Source organism: Dermacentor silvarum, chromosome 9 (assembly GCF_013339745.2).
Source record: "Dermacentor silvarum isolate Dsil-2018 chromosome 9, BIME_Dsil_1.4, whole genome shotgun sequence".
Taxonomy (NCBI): domain Eukaryota; kingdom Metazoa; phylum Arthropoda; class Arachnida; order Ixodida; family Ixodidae; genus Dermacentor; species Dermacentor silvarum.
Genome location: NC_051162.1, coordinates 105,474,551 through 105,496,041, shown reverse-complemented (window position 1 = coordinate 105,496,041; position 21,491 = coordinate 105,474,551). Strand labels below are relative to the sequence as shown.

At 45.2% G+C, this 21,491-nt stretch overlaps 1 protein-coding gene across 1 annotated transcript in view; it reads right to left on the bottom strand.

Annotated features, from left to right (window-relative positions):
• Positions 1-13,628: 13,628 nt before the first annotated feature.
• Positions 13,629-21,491, bottom strand: part of LOC119463999 (G1/S-specific cyclin-D3-like) — a 51,325-nt gene continuing 43,462 nt past the window's right edge. The window contains exons 4-5 of the mRNA XM_037724818.2: positions 19,120-19,265; positions 13,629-17,782 (exon numbers count right to left, since the gene is read on the bottom strand). Of these exons, the coding sequence (XP_037580746.1) occupies positions 17,570-17,782; positions 19,120-19,265 (359 nt within the window). The 3' untranslated portion in view covers positions 13,629-17,569. The remainder of the gene's footprint in view (positions 17,783-19,119; positions 19,266-21,491) is intronic.

Sequence of the window (21,491 nt, the reverse complement as noted above, 5' to 3'; positions counted from 1 at the left end):
GCCTTGCCTGAATGAATGAATTCTGGGGTTTTACGTGCCAAAACCACGATTTTAATATGAGGCACGCCGTAGAGGGGGGACTCCGGATTCATTTTGACCACGAGGGTATCTTTAACGCGCTTCCAATGCACGGGACATGGGCGTTTTCGCATTTCGCACACATCGAAATGCGGCCGGGATTTGATCACGCGGCCTCGGGCTTAGCAGCGCGACTCCGAAGCGACTACGCCACCACGGCGAGTGACGCCTTGCGTAAGTGCGACAGGTTTGGTTGTGCTGAGTGGTTTTAGCCAGACAGATAATGTGCACTATCTTGTAGATAGATAGATAGATAGATAGATAGATAGATAGATAGATAGATAGATAGATAGATAGATAGATAGATAGATAGATAGATAGATAGATAGATAGATAGATAGATAGATAGATAGATAGATAGATAGATAGATAGATAGATAGATAGATAGATAGATAGATAGATAGATAGATAGATAGAAACGTCGTGAGTTGCAGAAGCTACGATGCAAAATTGCTTCCGTTGTTCTTTAGCTTCTTTCTCGGTGTTGCAGCATGACTACTTGCTCCTGATAACGGAACATAATGGGGACAGTATGTTGGAGGCAAGCATTAGTGATAAATTTGAACCAGCTTAAGGTGTTTATTTATTTATTTATTCGTTTATTTATAGCGAAGTTCACATTCACACACATAAACGTGGGAACCAACAGCCCCATCAGTCGCACATACATACGTTCGTTAACCACAGTATACCTACACAACTTTCAAATTCGGAGCACACTGCACAATAATTCCCACCCTTAATTCACTTTTAAGGGTGTAAGTTATATTACAGTGGAGAGGACGTGAGCGGTGCACAATGGGGGAGCCCTTCTTATGTATCTCTATGCTGGTTGGCTGACGTGAGGCACAGCTGTTCGCTGCATTGCACAGAGCACGGCAGGCATGAAGTGAGTGCGCGCGCGCTCTTTACACACGCGTATAACAGATCAGCCGTGCAAAGAGTTGTTGAGGTGGTTCGTATAGTCATATTTTGAAAGAAGTAAATAAAAATAAAAATAAAATAAATAAAAATATAGACTTAGCAAGTACATGAAGGCTAGAAGATGTTTATATAATATTGTCACATGACATTTTAAATTTGATACTGAGGCTGGTCTCAAAATGTCGAACAGACCTAAAGAACGCAACAAGCTGGTAGTCAGTGAAGTTAGGTCGAGTTAGGGTCAGTTGCAGAGCCAGGGGGGAGGGGAGGCGCACACCGAGAAGGTGCCTTCTCCGCCCCCTCCCCCTCCCCGAAATTTCTGTGTTAGTATGCGGCCTGTCCAGCGCCCCTCTCCACCCCTCCAACCTCCCCATCCCAGTCAAGTTGGTGCCCCCATCCCCCCGCAAAACATTGCTGGCTGCGCCACTGGTTAGTCTATTCTCATTATAGGCTAAAAATAAAGCAAAACTTCCGATAAGAACCAAGTGGATCCTTCGGTTATAAAAGGCCTCCCAGAATCCGCTCAAACGGCACCGCAATTACGCAGCAAACATGCACGCGTGAATGAGATATCGTTACATTTATCGACCTTCATTCACTAGTGAAGCCGCGCGATTCTGATTTCATGCTCGCTAAAGCGGGTCCTATAATATGTGCAGCTACACAGCTCGACGGGCGCACAAGACGGGGAAACAAAGCATTCGATTCGAACGAGTCGATCGAACAAAACACTGGGGAGGAAATAAGGTGCATCGCATACGCGAGAATCGTGCAGAGATGAAGCAGTACTCCAGGTGCCGTCACGACGAAAAAGAGGGAAGCGAATCCCGTACCTCTCTCGCCGCAATCGCATAAGTACAACCCTCCTCCTCCCAATCGCACAAACACCTTCTGCCTTCTGAATGCGAGCGTAACGACGCAGTGTCAACGGTCTTCGCAGAGTGCAAGAATCTTACACAACACCGGTTTGCTCCTCCGGGTTGGGATATACGTAATTGGCGAGCAGGTGTGATCGCCGTGTAATGTGACGCCGTGCATATATAGTGACAAGGGAGTACGAAGCGTGGCGGTCGTTGGCAGAGGAGTCTTTTTTAAAAAGCGGGGTCTCTGACCACGTAGTTGACGGCCGACGGCGAGCAGATGTGCAGAAGATACACGGCACATGAAGCGAGACGCGTTCTATGAGGGAAATTCCCGGTGTCGACTTGCCCCGAGGAGTAAGTGTAGCAGTAGCCTTTATTGGACTGAACCAAAGTGTGCGCGCGTATGTTGTGTGTGTGCGCGTTTATGCGAGGAGAGAACAGTGACTGCGGTCTTCCTAACTGTCCTACGTTATACGATGAAAACGAAACTGTTCTGCAGAGGAGCATAATTAGATGGTGAAATCAAAGGTTAAAAGCGACAGATGATCAGACGTTAGATAGAATGAAAACATGTAAAGTATATAACGTATACTCGTACACATGTTTAAGACACACACTGAACATACCCGCCGCAGGCTATAGTTTCGTGATTTCAAGGCCCCACGCCGTAAGCCATCCCAGACGCGCCTGCGAATCGAGTCGGCCACCAGGCCGCACTGCTTGCCTTCTCATAATCATGGATCACATCTCCTTTCGACGGAGCAAGTTAAACCGTCGGATGATGCGTTAAATTGAGGTAATTTCGGAACGGCGTTTCTTTTCTCTTTTTTTTTCTCTTTTTCTTGTGCGGAGCGCAGTCGCCCTCATAATTAACGGCTTCACTTCACGCCTCTCCCTTTGCCTTTGATGTCAATAACTGTTATCGCTGCGCGATTCGATGCTATAGCGACGGCGAAACGCGACGGAGCTGCCCGAATGCAATTTTTTCTTTTGTTCCTCCATCATTTCTTTCGTGATATTTCTGATTATGTTGTCCTATTGAATCAGGGACGACGAAGGTCAGGAATATCAAGAAACGTAATATAATCAGCCAAGGGTCAAAATCAGATAAGTCGGAAGCTTTCGTGGGATCCGTTGTATCTGCCGTGGATTCGTAAATGTATTGCAAGAGAGCAGTCAGGGCGACTTTCCAAGCTATAGGCCTTGTGATTTGAACCACGTGGTTTTCACTTTCAGGCGCTTTGCAACGTCTGATGTGAGGACGTGGTCACTTCTGTATTGATGCCGGAAGTGTGTCTGTGTCTGCCAAGAACCTACACTCCGCGGTAGCTTAGTCGCTATGACGTTGCGTTTCTAAGCTCGAGGACGCTGGTTCGATCCCGGCCGAGGCGGCTGTATTTCGATGTGGTCGAAATGCGAGACCGCTCGTGTACTTGGATTTAGATGCCCGTTAAAGAACCCCAGGTGGGTCAAAATTAATCCACAGCCCTGCACTGCGGCGTGCCTCATAATGAGATCGTTATTCTAGCACATAAAACCCCTGAATTGTACTTCATTTTTGTGTACAGAAACTGTCTTGCTTTGATTTTGTTTCCGCCTTACTGGCGTTCGACTCTGCCGCTATCAGGTGGAGGTCACCAAAGCGTGACGCGATCGTTTTAGAGCGCAGCTCATAGGCGCCCGTTATTTCGGCGAGCGTCGGCGTTGTCCATCGTAACCGAGCGAACGAGCAGAGCGAAAGATGAAAGCGAACGCGGAGTGCATCGGAAGATGAAACACGGCGATAGCGAAGAGAGAGCGCGAGGAGGAAAACGGAGGAGGAGGGCATGGCGAAAGCGCGAGAAGAAACGCGTAGTGCCGCGCGAGACGGGCTTTGCGGCGACGATGGCTGCGATGTGGCGCCAGAGTAGCGCGCGTCGTCTGTGTGGAAACAAAGCGCTACATGAGCGGAGGTCCGTCTGCGGCGGCTGCTGTGAATCGCGCCCACGCGTCACCCCCGCGCTGCTTCTCGCGATCTCCCGATTAGCGAGGCAATCGCGCCACACTTCGCTCCGTTTGCAACGTGCCGCCGGAGACAGACTGTCCGCGCCAACCAATTATCGCGAGAGGAAAAGCGTGTAGAGCCGCGCTCAAATTTCGTTTTAGGGAGTATCGTAATCGTCGGTGAATTTTTTAGTCGCCGATTACTGATCTTCAGCAAAGAACGGTAAGGCGGTAGGCATGTCACGCTCTTCCAAACATACGTAGACATAACGTCACGGCCTATCAGGTGGCTTCACTATAAATGAGCAGGTATGAATGAAATTGCGCTTTGGTCCGTATATGTCCGGTTCAACCCGCCGCGGTGGCTCAGTTATAGCTAAGGCGTTTCGCTGCTGATCCCGAAGTTGCGGGATCAAATCCCGGCCGCGGCCGCGTTTCGATGGCGGCGAAATGCAAAAACGCCCGTGTGCTTGCATAGTAGTGCGCGTTAAAGAATCCCAGGTGGTCAAAATTAACCCGGAGCCCTCCATTACGGCGTGCTTCATAATCAGAACTAGTTTTGGCGCGTAAAACCGCAGAAAGAAGAAGATAGCCGGTTGTGTTTTATTGCGATAGCAATTATATGGACACTTCTACCGGATTTCTGCCGTCGCCGTCGCCGTCGCCGTGAGGTTCCCTATAGATAAAATCTTCGCCGCGCGCCGTATGCCCGAGCGGAAGCGTGCGGGGACGCGCGCTATCACGGAGAGCGAACGCACTCAATCACCCACGCGCAAGCAAGGAAGCGGGAAGCCAGCGCCGGAGGGAGCACGGTGGGGGGGGGGGGGGGCGCACTTCTACACTGCCAACAACCGCGCTCGTCGCTCGTCCGCACCGTCTCTTATCTCCACACGGCTCTGACCTTTATGCGCCGTGCATTCGCCGCTCAGTTTCCGTTGAAGCGATAGACCGCACGTACCTTCGCCCGCTGCTGCGGCGTACACTCTAAGAAGAAAAGGAGGAAATGGGGTATTGAGGTTACTCCTTTAGGGGAGGAACTGATCTGCCACAACCATTCCTCCCTTTAGGGGGTAAGTGAGAGGGGATGATTTGTTACTCCCCATGCGGAGGACTAACAGTTGCTCTTTTCCGATGCTCCTCAAGGGAGTAACGGTTATTCTTTCCGGTGCTCCTCGAAGATGGATTTAATTAAATTAACCATTTATTCGCTAATAAAAAAATTACTGGGCGAAAAAAAAAAAAGACGCACCGGCAAGTAGGATTCGAACTCACGTCCTCTCGCTTACAAGTCGGGTACCCTAACCACTTCACCATGGCAGCTCAGTTGACAAGTCAGGTTACCGAGTCGAGGTTAACCAGCTTAACGCAGGTGCGGCAATAACAGAAGAGACTCGGCATTTGGTGTATGCTATGCCGGGAGAGTCTAACGTTGCGCATTCTTACAAATCTAAGCGACTACATAAAGAAAGCTGCCCGATTATTCTTACGGTGATTTAAACTGAGACATTACGTGATCTTTGTGTATATAGCGAGCGCAAACGGGGCACGCAAGACGACAGAGGACAACTTCTCTATCGCTTAGCGTGCCCCTTTTGAGCTACACATCGCTTCAGTTAAGTTTATAATCTCTTTGGAACGAAAGGAACTCCTTAGGTACTACTGGCCAAGAAAATCTGGCAATCCATTTATGACTTGCGCGCTTAATGCGTATCGTTCACTTATGGTGTGCACGCACACGAAGTGCATGGCTCTTCAGATTCCACCTTTTAAATTTCAGGCAATTTTCTCAAGAAGATGCAAAGTGCTGCTTTACATCTAGTTCAGATAGACAGTACACGAACTTCCAACTATGCATGATATATAGACAATACCGCGTTCGCCGCATCACTCCACGAGACGGACGAAAACAGCCAAGTGCATGGGGAGTAACTGTTGCAGTTCGTCCTCGCCGTTGCTCTCTTTCGGACCAGAGATCGTACACTTACTCTCCAAAATTTGCACACGCCACGCAAACTCCTGCAGTTACTCCCTTGAGGGACGAAAGTGCCGTTTTTTGGACTAACTGTGCAGTTACTCCCGTTTTCCCCGGAATACTTCTTAGAGTGTATATATGCGCTTGCTGCCAGCGTTTTGACAGTCGTTGTCTGCAGTCATTCAGTGTGATCTATTCATGTTTGTTTGTGCGCGCTCACACCACGCTTGTTCAATCAGTTGGTAATAGTCGGGCCACATTTTCCAACGCACGCTACACATGCAATGATGCCCGGGTCGGCAGTGCAGCGCTACAGGTGTGTCCCTTCGCACGCGCTGCCCACGGGAAGCGCTTCTCATCAACACCACCGTTTCACACGCGCCTCCTCGTGGTCATCGAGTCTCTCTTCATGTCGGTCTACTTACGCCGCAGCACACCTGCTTACTTAATCAGCTCATGTTTACTACAATTCATATTGCTACCAAAGCCGGTCACCTTACTTCGTATGACATTGCTGTGTTGCTATCGCATTCATTGCTTCGCCCTTAGGGCGAAACTGTGACATTTTTTCGCGCCATCTGAGAACAGCCCGCTCTCCAGAACAACCCGCAATCGACCACATCCAACCCAATATTCTTGCTTCGCGTGTTTTCATATATTTACGATACACTTGTTCCCACGCCGCAAATTACCGCACCTCGCAGCGTCGTTTGTATCGTGTGAACGTGCGATTTCGGTTTCTTCTTATCATGAGTCCTGTTTGCGTGGCAGAAGATGTCGCTTCACTTTGTATATATGCATGCGTGTGCTCAAACGACTTATTCGCTCGCCTGTACTTGCGCCTTTGTTGTTCGTTTACCAAGCATGCTTATTTTTTTAGTAGCATCAAGCCTAATTCAAGTTGTCTGCTCGTGGGCGTCTGTCCGAACGTCGTCTGTTGTTGCTAATACTTTTTTCTTTCAAACCAAATTACACGACTGTCCAATTAACCTGCTTAGAAAAGCTGGAAGGGGACACCATTCCCCATGCCTGCAAACCATTGATGAGCGCTTCCGTTACGAAACGGCTAGACTTTAAAACGTGCAGAAAAAAATCTGACAAAGGAGCCTGCAGATGTAGAAGAATTTCTGCTTCCGTAGCGGAAGTACTGTTGCTATTTATATTCCCATGCAACGACTTCTGGTGAAAGTCCGCCAGATGTGCTTGTGTGCGCTTTAGCAATGCGTAAAGCAAGTTGGAAAGACAGAGGGAATTCGTGAAGGTGAAGAGATGAGCTAAATATTCTCCGTGAAGATGGAAAAACGAGGGATAGGGCGAAGCCATTTAGTGGCTCCCCTCCACTGACCATGATGTTATCTCCGCTGCCGCACGATAGGAAGCGCAGCATGCGAATCCTCCGAAAAGAGCCATCGTTGGCGATCTGGACAAGGAGGATGCACGTCATCTTCAGGGGAGTCAAAAGAACGTTGCGTGCTAAAGAACCGTCAGCTGGTGAATTGTATGTGCCTTCATATTTTCTTTCTCTTCTTTTTTTGCATTCAGGTATCATCTTTGTAACCGTACCTAGAGGTGGGGTGTAACGGTCGCAACAAGCGCATTAGCGGGACCAGAACGCACAGTCGTTTCCTGCGAATTGCTTATGCAATGAGAACAGCGCGTGGCGTACGAAGCGATTCAGGCACTGTAACGCCAAAATTGTAGCTTCTTACCTTTGCTAGGTAAGGGCAGGGACGCTACGTCATCACAAATGACCATCGGCGTTTGAAGGAATACTGTCAAATGAATGAAGAAGTGCTCTTCCAGGCGTTTGCTTTGATTTTTAGTGACTGCGTGTGGTAGCGGAAACTGCCTATGCTATAGCTTGTTTAAGCGCTACAGAGACCTTAGAGCAGTTGTTGGAACGTTTTATGCAATTTTACACTAGGATAAAATCATTCCAGCAAGCGTCTTCAGACATGAAGCAGTGGTATTCGTTTTCGCATGACCGTCCTGAAATGTACGAGGCAAGTGCTAACGAAGCACGTACGGCATATATATGTATTTACAATAATTTTGATAACTATTTTCAATGTTATGCTGGGTATACGCATTGTACCATCCGGTGGTATCCCCAGCGCCTCGGTACCGTCCAAAGAGCCCATGTGCCATGTTTTTCAACACAGCTTTGCTCGAATAGTGGAACATTCGAAACGAGTAGTTTTCGAATCAAAGGAAATACGATTTTTTGAAAAATATGGATGTCGAATATCGAATCGAACTGAATATTCACTTCCTTTTTTTTTCTGCTTCTAGAATCAGAAGAAGAAACATTCACCGACGATTACGATACTCCCTAATGTTAAATTTGAGCGCAGCTCTATACGTGTTTTCATTTCTCGATATATTGGCTAACGCCGACAATCTGTCTCGTGCGGTACGTTGCAAACGGAGCGAAGTGTGCCGCAACCGCCTCGCTAATCGGGAGATCGCGAGAGGCAGCGCGTGGGTGACGCGTGGCGCGATTCTCAGCAGCCGTCGCAGACAGGCCTCCGCTCATGCAGCGCTTTGTTTCCATATATGGTATCGTTGGATGCGCTCGCCGCATGCCATCGGGGAGCAGACTACGGCTCGAAAATCTGGCGCCATCTCGTAGCGGTCGTCACTGCAGAGGAGGCACTATGTTTTTTTGTTCTCACGCTTTCGCCATACCCTGCTCCTGCGTTTTCCGCCTCGTGGTTCCGCTGGACCCTCCTCTGCTTTCGTCCTCGGGCTCTCTTCGCTATCGCCGTCTTTCATCGCCCGAAGTGCTCCGCGTGCACTCTTTCATTGTTCGCTGTGTTCGTTCGCTCGTTACGCCGAGGGTCAACGCCGACGCTCAGCGCACGAACATGCGCCTAAGAGCTGCGCTCAAAAAAAAGAAAATGAGAGCCCTTCCACTACTGTGAAGATGGAAGCCAGCGAAAGTGTGACTATGGAAGCCAGCAAAGCTTTGACTATGATAGGTCTGCTATAGTGAATTTATATATTATCATTATTGACTATATTGAGCGTCTTTGGCATGTTCGTCAAAGAGCAAGGACACTGGCGTCTTGTTTTTGCCCGGCGCAATGGCCAAGTAGTGCGTTTGCTGCGCAAGTCCGCCCCATTGTCATATACTGGCGTATGAGCCACAGCATTCATAGCCGCAGTACACTTCACGGCATCGTCAGGATCCTGACGTTAGGATCTTGGAAGATGTGGTTAAACGAGCGTCCATCCAAGCGAGTCCAAATGGCAACTGCTGATAACAGCGCCAGCGCGATCTCTACGTCACTAGATAAAGGGGCACAACGATTGGTGGGACGTGCCGCCGTCGATTATCGCGACACTTGTGAAAGAGGCATCGACAGTGGCGAAGGGTATAACCATGGGCCATCCATCATCCGTTTTGACACTAGTGCTAAGGCACAGATGGCGGGAAACCGCCACGCACATGGAGCCGAAAATTGTTGATGTACTTCTGGTCTATCTACTTCCGTTGCCGGACGCGATCTCCTGGAACCTAGCCTATAACAACTTCGCTGTAAAAAATTGACTCGCCATCCCAGCCCTGCGAAAGTGGATGTCCAGCCAAGCTACTGCAAAACCATCCCTACAACTGCTGAGAGGGGTATGCAATGCTTTATTGATGGTTTGGGTGCTGGTATTGAGCTTGTTCTTTATTGAAACGTACTTATATGCTGTTATGTGTGTTGTATGGGTGATTTCAATGAATCTATCCACTGCTCGCTGAACTTCACTGAACGCTTGTAGCCTCGGCCTTACAGGAGTATGAGACATCGCATTTTTGCTTTTTGAAACATGTGGGTGACATCGCAAACAGACGACCACAAGAAGGGAGACACGTACAGCAGCGCTTGTGTGTACGTGTCTCCCTTCTTGTAGTCGTCTGTTTGCACTGTTACCAACATGATTCAAGATGAACCAGCTCGCCCAAAATGAAGTATTGAGGAAGTGCATTTTTGCTTGCTTACGGGGAATGAGCCATTGCACTTTTTTGCTTGCTTGCGGAGGTATGAGCCATTGCCGATAATGATAATTTTGTTTCCTCGAAGCCGAAAGGGTCCTTGCTGCTGATTACCTTATTTCTATCGATCTTAATGATTTCAGCGACGAAACAGCGGAAATCGTTTCGCGGTGCGTGCAAACGTCGGGCCTGCCTAGCTAGCCACATCAGTCCTTTATAAAGCGAAGCTTTATATGGGTAGGCGAAACTAAAAAGCTATCAGAAAACTATCATCATCAGCATTGGCTAGAGCGTCGTCGTCTTCTTCCGCAGCTGGCTCGTTGGTTCGTGCTAGTGCTCGGCACGCGCTCGTGCCACTCACTGCTCCCGCGTTCGTTGTCGTCGTCGTCTACTTCTACGGACGGCTCCGTTGCCGCTCATCATTCCAGCGTAGAATTTCACTTCTCTTCTGTCGTCGTAATAGGGAGGCCGCTATTACGGGGGTACGAGCCATTGCTTAAGGGGGCATGGGTTAATTGTCTTTTGTGACGGACAGATTTAATTTTGAAGCAATTTAATTTCGAACAATCGCAAGCGGCAATGGCGGGCGAATGCTGCTGATCAAGCCGCCGAGCAAACTCGTGACTTCGAACGCAAGCGACAACGGCGGACTGCGGGCGTCCCGTCAGTGACGTCGTTCTCTCCGTCGTAGCCGAACGTGTGTGTAAACTCACAATGGACAAATACTTTAATGAACCATCGGCATTAACCCAGTGATAAACACCGAGGCCGCACGTTTCATCTACGCTGTCAACGATCTTCATCAACGTTTCATCATCGCGTCAAAGATCTTGACGGAGTGGAAGGGCCGACGAATTTTTTAAAGACAAAGAACCTTTTAAGCCGAAGGTTCAAGGGAAGTGTTTGTGCGTAGCGGGCTAGCGAAAGGTGCAATTAAGCACTTGTTCGCGGCGTTCCTACACTGCTACAGGTAGGATACTTGACCGTTTTTGACCTTCATAGGCAACTCCGCACTGTGGCTCGCGTTCAGTATATCAGATAGCATCCCACAACATATAGTTGTGCTTTCGGAAGGAAAATACGGGTATTATGCACTGATAGAACGAGGCTAAAACTGTTAAGTTACCTGGTCAGTGTGTCTTCGGATAAAAACAAATGCGAGTTACGTTTGTGAGTCGGGGTGAACCTTTCTCTTTATAGTTAGCTGATCCGTGTAATGAGGTAGTCTGGCGTCTGATGACTGGCGCTTGCTTGTGCTCGCAGTACGCGATGTTCCAGGTAGGGGCCAGGCTTGGGAGCACAGCAGACACCGGCCGCCCGTAGGAATTCTCAAACCCCGATGAAACGTGAGAAGTAAATACAGGTAACAACCAATCGGACCAAGTTGCCTTCCTTCCAATAGGTTTCCGAAATTCAGCGAGGGTTTTCATTTCAGCAATGTCACTTGTACTCGTGTAAATGCACGACTTGGAAACGAATCGAACCTGTTGCAATCGGAATTTGGCTGTGTGCAGCGTCGAAAAGCAAACTAGCGGCGCTGTGGCCAGGCCGAATGCTCCAACTCTGCATGAACGAGCGCTGTTTGCAGTTGCTTCTAAATTTCTTGCGAGCGAATAAACTGACAACTCACCGCGCTGAATGAGAAAAGCGCACCTTCTGCTTACACCGCTTAACTAACGCATGATATCAAAACGATATGTCGTCTCGCGGCATGTGTCATGATCAACTTAAACATTCCGAGATAGTTATCGTTCCTGCTACCGGTGCCCGCAGACAAAAGTACGTTAGCCAGAATATTCCTGCTGCTTAAGGGACTAGTAACGCTAAAGCTGGGGCAGAAAACTAAACTAACCAAACCAAATGAAGCTTCAGCGTACATCATTAATTTATTTAAGCGCCTGCCTAAACAAAGCACACTCCGCGATTTGAAACGCCAGCAACATATTTAAAATATCTAAAAAGGACGAATTGAACGTTACCTCGATGGAGCGAACATTACCGGAGAAACCGAAGGTCCAGCTTCCCGTAAGTTCTTGTGCCGATGAAGTCAGTTAGACGTCACGGCGCATTCGTCTTTACGGACGCTTTTAGTGAGAAAAGTTCGCAAAAGTTGTGAGATAACTTTGGGTGCTGTGTGGTCTTTATCCGCAAAGAACTAGCCCCATGCGAATAATGTGCAAATGTGTGACGTCAGAGAGAGCTGAGGCGTGAACTTGAAGGTGGTATTGCCAAGTCATTTCTTTGTGCATCCTTCCCGATTTACCAAGCTCGTGGTAATACTGCCATATTATTGCGATAGCAATATATGGACACTCCAAGCGCATTTTTGCCATCGCCGTGATGTTCCGTATAAAGTCCGACGGCGATAAAATCGTCGCCGCGCCGTGCGTTGTGTGTGCGAGTGAAAGCGTGCGAGGGTGAGCCGGCAACCGCAGCTTAATCTCGCGCACGCGAGATAGGAAGGCAGTCGGAAGCGCACGGTGTTCGTTCACGCGCGAGGCACGGGGAGGAGGCGACGGAGACGAGAGGGGGGGGGGGGGTGCGTTCTGCTTAAGCGGCTGCTGCTCACGGAGCTATCTTGAAAGCGATCTGCGACGCGGCCGAAGTGTGCGCCCGCCGGAGCCTCATCTTCAAAGCGATCTACAATGGGCCTAAGTGCATTCGCCGAGTGCCGGTAGCTTCGTATGCGCTGCGCTTTCGACGTTTAGTTCATGTTGAAGCGAGCCAGCGCGAAGGTCAATTTGCTCACCGCCGCGCTTTCTCACTCCAGCATTTTGACGAGCTCCCGCGGTCATCGAGCCAGATGTGTCATGTTTACCTGTGCGCGAGAGACACCATGCTTGTTTATTTAGCCAGTAAGCGAAAATTTACTTTGTACGTACGGCCGATAAAACTACTATCCTTACTTAGTATAGCTGTCTACTAATTTGCTATCGCAATCGATGTTTCGCCTTTCGGGAGAAACTGCGACTTTTTTAGTATTCTGGAAGTGTGATATGCCCACGTAGCTTAATATTGTTAGTTTGGCCTAAAAAAGGACATAAGTAGACTGTGCGCTGTACAGTATGCACCGGCTGACATCCTTGATGGGGTAATTGCCATATTTGTTTGCCCGAAAAAACCCTTGTAAGTCATTGTTCAAGATAGACAGGAGCATCTAATCCTCTGGACTGCTTCACGCGCTAGGTTCCGGTGATAAGCTGACTCAATTAAGTTGTGTTTGATTATTGGTCAATATAGCCAGGAGCACCTAATCCTCTGGACTACTTCATGCGCTAGCTTCCGGTGATAAGCTGTGTTTGATTATTGATCATAGTTCAAGATAGGAACACCAAATCCTCTGGACTACTTCACGCGCTAGGTTCCGGTGATAAGCTGATTCGATTAAGTTGTGTTTGATTATTAGTCAGTATAGACAGGAACACCTGATCCTCTGGACTACTTCACGCACGAGGTTCTGGTGATAAGCTGATTCGAATAAGTTGTTTGATTATTCATCACAGTTCAAGATAGGAACACCTAATGTTCTGGACTACTTCACGTGCTAGGTTCCGCTGATAAGCTAATGCAATTAAGTTGTTTTATTATTGGTCAAGATAGGAACACTTAATCCTCTGGACTACTTCACGCTATAGGTTCAGGTGATAAACTGATTCGATTAACTTGTGTTTGATTATTGGACTCTGGCTGTTCGGTCTTCAATGTGGCACTAGACTAACAGCAACTTGCAACAGCATGTACATGACTGCTGGGTGCTAGTTCTTGCACACCATGCGTATTACTTGCAGAGAAATACAAAAGGCACCATGGTGACTCCACAAGTAAATTTTTCAATGTAATGACTTTATTACATTGTTTCGTAATGCATAGAAATGAACACTAGAATTCACTCTAAGAAACACACAAGTTTCATACAAACACACCGGAGCTGTTTTTATACAAGTGAATGATAGATAAACGGCTGCGTACTGCATTTCTTGGATGCTTACTACAGCATCCCCGGCATCAAGTACAAGAATAATGCATTCCAGTGAGAGAGCCCTTCAGTACCTTTAGAAGTCATGAAATTCCTTTACAAGTGCCACGCAGAAAAAAAAATAAAGCAATGACATGGCTAAATGCTTTGAGACTTTTATCCAACTGCTGTTGACTGCATGTGGATATCAATCACATGCTATGTCTCATGCAATTGTGCATGAAGATTCAGCAGAACATCAACATAACTTCCAGCGCTTATTGAAATTTTGCACATCTAAGGGTAACTTGTGGGATGTGTTTTGTCAGGCAACCATTGTATAATACAGTGTTAAATAACAAACTTGGTCAAATGGTCAATACAATTTGTGACATTGACATCCTGTTTTATTCGTAAGGTCATTCAAATGTGTATTCAGTGCAGAAGTTGGAATCCAATTAAGGTATATCTAAGGAGGGTTACCATGATCTTGCATCAATATCAGTTTCCACTGGATTGGGAAAACGTGCCCATAAAATAGCCACGTTTACACATCAATTCTCACGCACCTGATCAAAGCCATATTGCTGATCAAAGTATTTTATTTGAGTGCTGCAGCACATAAGGTTTGGTGGCACCAAATATATAGCGGAACATAAACCTGGAATTCAAATCACATGAAATATCTTCCTGTGATTTGACAGAATAAGGCAAATTAATTAGTGTCCAATAAATAATTTGAGATTGGTTGTTACATTTACCATACATTTAGCTAGAACAAAGTGTACCTAAATGGTGAGGACAGCGTGAAAAAACCTGCATTTTGGCAGCTTTTCGAGTTTAGAACCAACCACAAGGAGTTGGTTGACGATTTAAAAGCAACATTGAAATAAATCTGGGTGGGAATTTCACAACAAAGAGAAGTACTGAATGACTCCGTGGTGTACATGCTTAACTATGTTTGTAAGTGCACTGTTAACTATCACAGTCTACTGGCGCTATTTGCTAGAAATATCACAGACTTCTTGCATATGCATATCACACATGTCTACCAAGGGTGCTTTGAATGTTTTAGCACAGAGATATTGAAACATTACTATAAAGTCTTCATTAAACCTTGTCAAACATAGAAGACAAACACAATATATGTAGTAACAATCCATAAGTGGAATGTTTTCGTTCTTTGGCAGTGGGCTCGGAAACATGGTGGAAACAGTGGCGTAAACAGTACATGTGGAACAATAAGATATGCTTTGAACAATGCATCAACTTGATGCTCATGGATGTTTCAACCGTAAACAATATGTCTGCATTTCGAGAGTGCAATTAATGAGGTACACACACTATGAACATTACAGGAACAATTAACGAAATGCAACACCATATGTGGATATCCATTAAAGAAGAAAAGATGATCTCCACACGTGACTTATGGTATTCACACGAGAAAGAACGAAGAAAGAACAAGGATGGTCATGAGTATGATATTAACTCTTCAAATGTGCAAACAGAGGATGTTCCTTCATCCCCTAGGTCAAAAAGATGATAAATATGTCAACTTTTATTTGTCAAGGAAAAAAGCTTATTTTATCAAACTTTAAGTGTCACAAAATTACAAACCAGAAAAACACAAGCAATAAACAGCTTGCTAAATAATATTTTTGCTTTTTCAACACTTGCAATAGAGGGTCTGCTTCTGTGGTTCTCAAAATAAAGGGCTGAAGATATCAGCACCTGCTTTGTAAACAGGTGGTAGCTCTCTGAGCTTTGGTTGAGATATAACACACAAGCATAAAATCCAGTATTGCTCTTATTGTCAAAATGGCAGCACTTTGCATGTGCCACGCATTTGAAGGCAGGGCCTTCACAAGCGCATTTTATTGAGTTGAATACGGGGATTTCGGTGAGCTAGCATTCCAGCTTACTTGGGCTTTTTAATGCTTCTCCAACCTACTTCTATGGCTGTGGCAGACCAGGTAGGCCATTGTAAGTGGTTCAAGCAGCATGTAGCAATGAAATGCTACAGAGTTTTCTGAGAAATATAGAAGCCACACAGTGGTCCTGATGGGCACCTGAGTATAGTTGAGTTTTCGTGATGCTCGGCACGGTGGACATTATTCAATCATCAAAATGGGAACAAAAATAATATGAAATAGACAGAGGAAGAAAAAAAAAGCAAGAAATCAAGACGTGCAAAAGGTGAGAATGGCAGTGACTTATGTGTATGTTGCGCTATGTCAAGTGGCACCAGCTTGGTACCGAGGTGAGAAATATGCTTGGAGATGTAGACATTCAGGAACTATATTTTTTTGTGTTTTAGTGTAAGAAATATCTGTTGAACAAAGAGAAAAAAGAAAGGGACTAGACACACCTGGACCATCTTGACTTTTGGTGCAGTGCTAACTTAATAAATTATGGTGTAGAATGCTTCAACACACACATAAAAATAGGACAACTGAACACTGTTGCACACACACAAAAAAAAACACAAGTAGAATATATTAAGACACAGCCTAGGCAACAAGCTACCCAGCGCAGCAGGCAGTCTCGTGCAGAATACAATATATAAATTGCAGAATACAATATATAAATTTCAATTGGTGTTACACTGCCTTCTGTTTTACTTTGTTGGATGAAATGTTCCTAAACAAGGCTTCCTATTCAAATTGGAGGCCGTTTTGTTAAAATACAGAATAAATTCATTCAGCACCGGTTCAAAAATAGATTCATCATATTCAAGTGCACATAAGCCTTTATGAAACTATGCCTAGCAACACGAACATTCATAACGGCAAGATACAAAAGAGGCAGTTGGCTACAAATAAAAAATGGCCCTCTATGTAATCTCGCGAGATCTGTCAATAAAAGACGAAAAACTGCTGGCAAAAAGCCATGGACTAGTAAGTGAACGTTATCAGCACCAGTGTATAAAGACCATAATAACTATGTCTGATATGTATAATATGCATGGTGCCAAATTAGCACTGATTTGGTTTCGCAGTTCTGCCAGGTAACGAACTGTGTAGCTTCACACACACAAACACACACACTCACTCATGTGCACACATTATAATATGGTAGCACTGAACACTAGAAATATATATTTTTTTCACGCAGAACAACAAGGGATGTACTTTACATTCCTAGGACTTCCAACGCACCTAAAATATGGTGGATGTCTGTTTTTTTTTGTTTTTTTAATGAAAACACTAGTGATACAAAGTGCAAAAATCTAGCACTTGAAGATGCATAAGTCTGGAAGACATAACGTGAGATGTGAACTCCAAATCAGAAGAGATAATTAAGAAGCAAACATGTTTTTTCAAAACCTGCATAAAACATGAGCAGTAGCAAGTGAGCACAGATGGTTCTGCGGATGACGTACATCTCCTGCTCAACCCTTGTCATAAGAACGTGAAGAAAAAGGAAAACAGGATTTGCAAGGACGAAAAGAAAATGAGTAGTTTTGAGCACTGTGTGCATCAACTGCTAGTCCCCCCTTAAAGGGAGTTTCAATGCCTCCTGACTTCTGAACAGCTTGTGTGTAGAAAAAGACATTGCTAACTGAAGGCGGTGGGATTTGGAAGACTGTAAATGTATCAATAACTTTGGCGCAAAGTCAATCCTTCAAAAATAAGCAATAGAAAAGGCAAAAAGCTTGCAAAAGGCAAAAGGTCGGCACAACACACTGTCTCAAGAACACTCCTAAATCGTAAGACATAGAATGTAACAAGAACAAGTCAAAACAGACACACAACAGACACACATTAACGCACAAACAGCAAGGAACTACAGGAGGATCCGTCTTTTAGAAGCTGATGTCCTGAACATCCGTCGGCGTGTTTGGTTGACAGGAGCTGGGGTCGGCGTTGGAGGGCGCTACAAGCGCATTGTTTTTGCTGGTCGCGTACGACATCAATGCTGCACTGCCGCCCTTACCACATGACTGCTGCTGCTGAAAGGCAGCCACACTGGTTGCCATCAGTGTCTCAATTTCAAGGACACAACGCCGGATGTCCACCTGCGAAAGGATATGAAAATTATTAGGTCGCTAATTAATGAACTAAGGCACACAAATTTTGAAGCTCCAAAGAATTGCAAACTGAGAAAGTCAAAATGGTTGCTTTGTTACTGTACGAAACGTAATAAATAAGAAGTATAGAATACAGTGTGCGAATAATATGGTTACTCGAGTCTTTTCGCCATGCCTGGCTGTAGAGTAAACCACTCGGTTTAGTGTAACACAGCCACTGCAAAAAGCAATGGATTAGTGTATCATAATGCATAAGCATATAATATAATTATAACAATCCTTAGTGCATGAAGCATCTAGGTTGATACAGAAATCTGGCAGATCTAAGACTCTCTAATGACACTACTATAAATTATGCAATGAAAATAAACATGTGTGAACTCACGTTTATTGCTTCTTCAACATCAGTTTTATTTGAATTAATGAGTGAATTACTTTTACACAAAGGGGATACAAAACATCTGAACATACCGTTACTACTCTGCTGCTACACTTGGTAGGGGTAGTCGGAGTAGGACAGTAACAGAATGCTAAAACTTAACAAGCATATACACTGAACGCTAGAAGTACTGATTGCAATATTGTGCTTTTGTCAGTACTATACTCTGTAATATGCAACGAAGCTGAAAATAGCGGTCTGCATTGAAATTTCTTTCTGGTGTTTTAATGCACAGTACAGTGAACACACATATTTTGTGAGAAGCATTTTCATTGTATCCGTTTTATATCATTACTAAAATGCACGCCCCTGTTTCAGGGGTATATATAATATGCCTTCCCTTCTCCCTCTCACTGCAATATATCTAATTGCATTTGCTTATGCGATACCCAACTGGGCTATTATTATTCTTTGATGCTTGTGGCTGCAACACTACTGCAAAATAGACTCCTAAAGCCATAAAAATCGAACACAAGCAAATACCAACATCGTGACTGGTTAGTAGGAAAATGAAGTTGAATATTAGAGTGTAGCTCCATTTCGACAGACAATGTGCAAAATATAGTTTAGCAGAATTATGTTATAGAGCTTAACTTCATCGCCACTACCATAAGCCAATTTATATCCCACATTTCGCCCGGCCAATTGGAATTACCTGTCCTGCATCAGCTGATACCATTTAACCATCCATCCATCGTCCTGTCTCAAGTTACATCTAACATTTTCCATATTCCATTGCTCATCCTATGGTCCTTCGTATGTAACGATCATCGCACATCATGAAAACATAATCATTGGTTAGAGGTGAGATTAGTAAAACGAGTGAGCAAATCTGTCTGATTCTTTATATTTGGTTCAGATGCTTCAAATCCAGCACTACACTCACCATCCGGACGTGTGTGATCCTTTCCAGTGTGGACATGAGTTGGTCCTGGGCACGTGTTGTATAAAGTGGTCCTCTGAGTCCATGTACAGCTGCAGCCACACTGGAAGTGGCTAACAGGGCGGGGCTGTAGCTCATAAAGAGGTACTCTGTAATTGACCAAAAAAAAAGACCAAGATGAGTAATTATATAGATATTATAAACAGTGAACCTCAGTTCAAAATGACAAAGCCAATGCTACAAATTGACGGCGTTAGACAAACACCCAATTAATTGTCACTTGCGGCTACATTAGGACTACGCACTGTGAATGGCCATGAAAGAGCAGCTTTTTTTGTAACTCTGAAAGACATACTACAGTCGGACTTATACATAAAATAATTCGTGTTTGTTGCCATTCTGCTTTTTCCTTAACAGAGAGAGCTTTGTTTCATCAGCTCCTATCCAAATACTTGCGAAAGGAGAAATCGTTTTGTTTGGCGTCCAGTGCACTGAATTCGATGAGGTGTGTTATTTGCACTTTAAGACCTACAATCTAGTGAGTGTAGAAACAAATTTATTTATGCCATGAATAATTAAATTGCTGAAAAGTTTAAAATAAAAGTAAAATTGAGTTGACTCGATATCACAATGCTACAAGTTGCAGCTATTGGGACGTCTCAAGCAGCCAAAGCCAATGTATTACACACCGCTCTGAAATACGGCTCCAATTTGCGAGCAGGATTTCATCGAAACCCTCGTAAACAGTAAAAGCTACACATAAACTATCGAATTCATCAGCTTGAGATGTTTAAACAGATGCAGTTTACTGAAACTGAGATATCTGTTGTTGGCGCAAAGCTACGGATTGGTAAACTTGTGCTTCAGCTTTCTTTTTTTCTGAGAACTTACCAATTTTCTGGAATATTTATAAAAATCTGAGACCCTAAATCAATATTCTGCTACCCACCGTCGGTAGAATCCACCTTTTTCTCTTAGGTGCAACAAATCGCTCGACTCGGTCCAGCGTTTTTTTTAATCAGAGCATTTATGCATTTTGCATGCATTTGAAGGAGAAATCGGAGTTGGCCCCAGGCTAAAACTTCCAAGTATTTAGGGGTTCTTTCACTTGCAAGCATGTGTCAGTGTTCACGCCTATTAACAAGTGCTTCTGATATATATTTAAATTTTCTGCACTGGGTCATTTTTTTATCCTTTACAATGCAACAAAAGACAAAAGAGAAGAATGCACAACCAAGCTGTCAGGCATGCAGGCATGACGAAAAGGAAATGTGATTTGTTGACTGTTATTCAATAATAATAAAAAAAAAGACCTATAGTTGAAACATTTGGCCGTCCCGACTGGGTGAAATCAGGACTTGGGGCATTCACTTAGAAGTTGGGACTGTACCAATAAATTCAGGAGGGTTGATAACGCCAGTCCTGAAGCCATTGCTGGTGTCACGTTGACGCCACCAAAGACATCAACGCGAAGCTAGGCATTTCCCAGCATTTTAGCAGACTGTGGTTAATATTGCTGCGTCTCTGTGCGTGTGGAAAATATCTACGAGACTGAGCAGACAGATTACTTATGTTTGTTTATGAATGGGCAATGCTGTCTAATATTTTGCAATTTACTAGACTCGGTTAGGGGTTGCCACTAGGTTACTTGGCTTGTCTTATCCACAGACCGGTTGCCTGGGAACTAGTATTCCTGTAACCATGCTAGGGTGGCTCGAACCCTAACCATGCCTGAGGCTAACACGTGACACGCCCCCCCTATAAAAAAAGGGAAAAAAAAGATGTAGAGCCCGGACATTGCCCCAAAGGCATTCCGTGATCTAGCCACATTCTTGTACGATTAAAGGTCTTCCGTTAGGGTAGAACACCGTGAACGCCCGTTTCCCTTTGAAAGGAGTCCACAAAGGCTAACAATAACCAGCGGAAGTTAGGCACGCGAAACGTTTAGAGGAAAAGATGTGAACTTCCGGTCTCTCGCCGAAGCCTTCGGCGTCAGTAAACATTTGAGAGACTTCGGCAACATCGTCTTCGTTCTTTATAAAAATTATTATTTTTTTCCTATCCGCTCTCCGTTTCCCGTCTCCTCTGCAGGCACACCTCGATGCCTGGACTCCAGGATAGTATAAACCAGTAAGCGGATTGAATCACTCGTCGCGTCAAAGCACCCTATTTCCATTACGCGATGGCACAGACTCAAACACACACGCCGCTCTTTTTCCCTTACAGACCACCAGTGAGTGCAATGGTATTGGCTGCCATACGCGAGGTATGGTAGCCGCGTATTGTTGACAATACTAATGTGAAAGAACGGATGAACCACGGATACTTCGAATGCGCTCTTTCCGAGGGGCGTGACAAAAAGTGGCAATGCGTGC